General features: G+C 41.8%; 1 protein-coding gene across 1 annotated transcript; it reads left to right on the top strand.

Annotated features, from left to right (window-relative positions):
* The first annotated feature begins 2,137 nt into the window (after positions 1–2,137).
* LOC133844454 (uncharacterized) lies at positions 2,138–2,955 on the top strand. The gene has a single exon (XM_062278452.1). The coding sequence runs from the start codon at positions 2,252–2,254 to the stop codon at positions 2,894–2,896; it is 645 nt and encodes a 214-aa protein (XP_062134436.1). The 5' UTR covers positions 2,138–2,251; the 3' UTR covers positions 2,897–2,955.
* Positions 2,956–4,373: the final 1,418 nt, after the last annotated feature.

Genomic DNA, 4,373 nt, shown 5'->3' with positions numbered 1-4,373 from the left:
GATTTTTATGCTAAATTTGCATTTTATTTTAGCTCTTAAACAAGACACAAATAATGATATAATTAAAATATGCACTAATATTATTAATTCATATTTAAAAGAGATATAACTAAAATCCAAAATTCTTATAGACATTTAGTTAGAATTTAAATAATTATAATCACCATTTACCACCATATACAAGTATAATACTTAATTGATTTAAAATATAATATGACTTAGAATCTGTTCCTTATCATATATTTTTTATTCTATAACTATGCAATAGTATTATCTTTTCATATCTTAAAAATATTAAAATAAGTTATGCAATCCTTATGAACATTTAATTCGATTCTAAATACTTTTAATCATCATTTTATATTTGTATGTTTAAGTTTAGAAATATTTTAGCTTCCTTAAATTCTAAGGTTGCCTTTAAATGTTCGTATCTCAATTAAGTGATTTGTCAATATTATAATTGTCTTAAAGAGTATCTTCAAGTCGGGCATCACCTCATAGGCCTCTTTGCTTACTGTTGCAGTCAAGTGGACAGCCCGAAAAAAAGACTTCAAAACAGCAAAAAGGAAAACTAAATAAAAGATACAGCAAAGAAGGCCGAGGGGCAAGGCTGCAAAATATTGTGCAATGCTGTTGTTGTTGTAGTTGTTGTAGTAGTTGTAGTTGTTGTTGTTGCTGTCGTTGCTGCCAAACAACAGAACCCAAAAACCTATAACGTCAAATGTCGAACGTTGTCGAGCGTCGTTTTGTCCAGACCTCCGTCTCTCCGTTTGTCTGTTTGTCTGTACGTTCGTCCTTCTCTCTGTCTGTCTGTGTGTCCTGCTATCCTGCTGTCCGTCTGTCCGTCCATCGAGCTGTCCTGTTGCCCCGTCGATCTATTTTTGGGGGGAAAGGGGCAAAGGCGAAGCCGAATGCGTCTGTTTTATTTTACTTTTGCATATTTTTTGGCGTGTTTCAACTACTGCGACGCTGTCTCTACATTTTTCAAGTTGTCTGCGTTTGACGTGCACGGATGGGCGCTCCACTGCGTCTACATCGATGTCAGAGAGTGAGAGAGGGGAAGGGGGTTGCAATGTTGGCCGTTGTGGCAAAAGCGGTGTTTGCAGCGGTGGCGTTGGCGTTGGCGTTGGCGTAGTTACAGTTCCTCCGTTCGCTTGGCTCTATGTGCGGTTGTGGTTCGTTGCTTGGTTATCGCCCAACTTGCCAGCCACGACTTGCTGCTGTCTCCCCTTATTCTTCCCTCTCCCCCTCCCTTCTCCCCTCTCTCTGTTACTGTTGAAGACCATCGTGGGCGGCTTTTTGGGCCGTGGCGCGACTTTAGTTCGTTTTTGGTGAGCCTGTTTTTTAGTGCCTTCCGTAACCATTAAATTTTACGTTTTTATTAGCGCGCAGCGCAGTGCAGACCAACCCCTTTCCCTCCCCCTCCCTTTTCCAACCCCCTTCCCCTCTGGCCACCCGCGTACAATTTTTGAATATTTCCGTTGGCAGTTTTTGGTTTCGGCTTGTCTACAAAATGCAGTTTTGCATGCACTTGCGTTTGCTTGCCACAAAGCGTTGCACCCACACACATACACCAACACACAGGCAAAAGAAAAGCCAGACAATAATGAGCGCAAGATAAAACAGCGAAAATGGCAAAAGTGCTGAGCAGTGTGGTAAAGGGGGTAGAAGGAAGGGAGGGTAGAAGAGGGTGCTATACTCTCCCTCGTCTATTCCCACAACGTTTTTGCCATTTTGTCTTATCAGTGTCTCAAATCGCGGGCAAAAGTTGTCGCGATTGGCGAAATTATCGTTAGACTTGCAACTTGAAGCTTGGCCAACTGCTTGTTGAGGCGAGGGTGAAAGCGTGCAGCAAGCAGTCCACAGTCGAACAGGTTGCGTTGCAGTTGTGGGCGTTGTGTGAGCAGTCTGGGCGCACAAGTTGCAAGCTTATAGCATCCACAGGCGAACAAGTTGCAGGAGAAAGCATCCTTCAAACCCAATCCTGCAAGTTCGAACACGTTGCAAAGCAGCGCACCAGCTAGCAAGCAGTTGCGCTTAAGTTCGAAACGGAGTGCACAGCTTGCCCCTGCAAGCAGTTAAATGCAACTCTTATACGTCAAACTTCACTCAAACTCAATGAGACCTTTCGACTCAGTAGCTCACGCTGCACAACTCATTTCGGCACAATACGCTCAAAATTTGGAGTGTGAGAAAAAAAAGCGCACAAAATCGGAACTATCCGACAACAATAGCCAAGAACATAAGCAAGATGAATCTGCTGCGTGAACTGCGAACATCGTTCAACGAATTCTTCTACCAGCATTATCCATTCATCTCGATCTGCTGTTGCTTTGTGAGTCTATTAACCGCTTATTTGCAGTACGAGTGGAAGGTGCACAACTACGATCTGATGTCGTGGAAGCAGCTGAGTGAAGCGTGCTATGCCACAAGCACCGCGGACATTGATTTCTTTCAGCTTTGCGTGCTGCTCACTATACTCTGTATCAATGTTGTGTTTGTGGGTTTGATTGTTGCTGCCTATGTGCATCCTTTGGGCCAACGTCGCAGCACCGAACTCACGCTGCTTGAGATCAAGGATCGCTTCTCGCGTTTTATTTTACTCCGTTTGATTGCGCGCCTCGATCGCATTCAGAGCAAAATGTCAGCGAAACGCAAGACTTTGAATTTCCATCAAGTAGCGAGGGCGCATCACAGCATGGTCAAGGCGGTAGCCGTGTTTCGTAAAGATGCGCGCAAGCTGCTCCTGCCCAACGAATCGGAGATCATGCAGCCCATCGAGGACATCTATGGCGTTGCCGATGACGAGGAGCGCGCTCTGCGACGCGAAGGCTACTACAAGCTGACCATCGACATCACCGATGCCACCGTCAAGAGTCTCTTCAATGCGCAGTAACGCAAACTGCTGCAAACTTTAGGCAAACAAATACAAATACAAATAAATAACTTCAAAATTTGCTAATCTTTTTAAATTACAAAATTTTAAAACTTGCCTCTTGATTTTCAAGGAGCGTGGCCTAATTCTAAAATAATCAACATATACGTTATAACCTAAAAAAATATTAAAGGCAAATTTTGTAACTATAGCGATATAAGCCTCAGAGATATAGCTGCTTAAATCAATGGACAGACAGACCGACAGATTAAACGTGTTTTCAAAGCAGTGTATATAGTAAAGCAATGCAAGCAGTCTTCCATCAGCTGCAGCTCTTGTGGCCATCTTCCGAAACCATTTTATTGAATTGACATGTCCAAAATTTTAATTGGCAAGTACAATTTTTGAATTGCCTTATAAATTTATTCTTCAATAACGTACAAAAGTATTGCCATATACAAATTATTTAAAGCATGTTTTGTAGCTTTAATTATGAGAGGTCGATAAATATAAATGGATAGACAGCCAGTGGGACAGAATTTTAACGTTTAAACATTGAAGACAGCTACTTCTAAGTAGTTAAAACTCGTGCAGTCTCCATTACCTAACATTTCCATAAATAAATCTAAGCAGATTTGCTTGAAAATTGAGCTACTCAATTAGGTTTCAAGCAATGAACAAACATATTTAAAACAAATTTTATAGCTGTAGCTTTAATAGTTTCAGAGATTTAGCTGTGCAAAACGATGGACAGACGGACAGACAGATGCAACTTAGATGTTAAAGCACTGCAAGCAGATCTTTCTTCCGAATTTAAACATTCCAGCTTTAAAATTGAACACCCCATTTAATTTTATGTATTCTTTCTAATAAAATAATCTTCAATCTGCAAACTAAAGAGGCTTAAAAGCAAATTTTGCGCATCTACTTTAAATATTTTTCGAGCTATAGCAATGCAAATCGATGGACAGACAGATAAGCAGACTAACAGACGGACAGACGCATTTTAGCTGTTAAAGCAGTGCAAGAAGCGACTTCTAATGTCTCTTGCAGCTCTCACTGTCTCTTGCCTCCCTTTCTCATCCCCCTATCCCACGCTCCTCATTCATTGCTGCGTTCTTTTCGTTCTCTTAAAGCCTTTTTATTGTTTCAATTGTTCTTTGCTGTTGTGCGGGCGCCTTTTGTTGCTGCAGCCGCACTTCGACTTGCAGGCGCGCGCTTTTTATGGCCGCATTGTGTGCCACAACCGAAACAACAACTACAACAACAACAACAACTGCAGCTGAAGCAATAACAACTTAGACTACAACTACAATTGTCGTAGTCGTTGTCGTTCTCGTTGTTGTCAGCACAACAGCGAGAAACTAAAACGCCACGTCTGCAGCTCAAAAACAATATCTAATGTTGTCTACAGGCAAAAATATTTTTGCAAGCGCGTCTTCTTCTCCTCAGTCACGCTCTTGCCACGCTTTGTTGCAGCCTCCTATTTCGCTTTCCC

Source organism: Drosophila sulfurigaster, chromosome 3 (assembly GCF_023558435.1).
Source record: "Drosophila sulfurigaster albostrigata strain 15112-1811.04 chromosome 3, ASM2355843v2, whole genome shotgun sequence".
Taxonomy (NCBI): Eukaryota; Metazoa; Arthropoda; class Insecta; order Diptera; family Drosophilidae; genus Drosophila; species Drosophila sulfurigaster.
This window is presented reverse-complemented; position numbering and strand designations above follow the sequence as displayed.

What these genes read in the sequence shown, in the direction of transcription:
- LOC133844454 (XM_062278452.1), top strand. Translation starts at nt 2,252, where the DNA reads ATGAATCTGCTGCGTGAACTGCGAACATCGTTCAACGAATTCTTCTAC.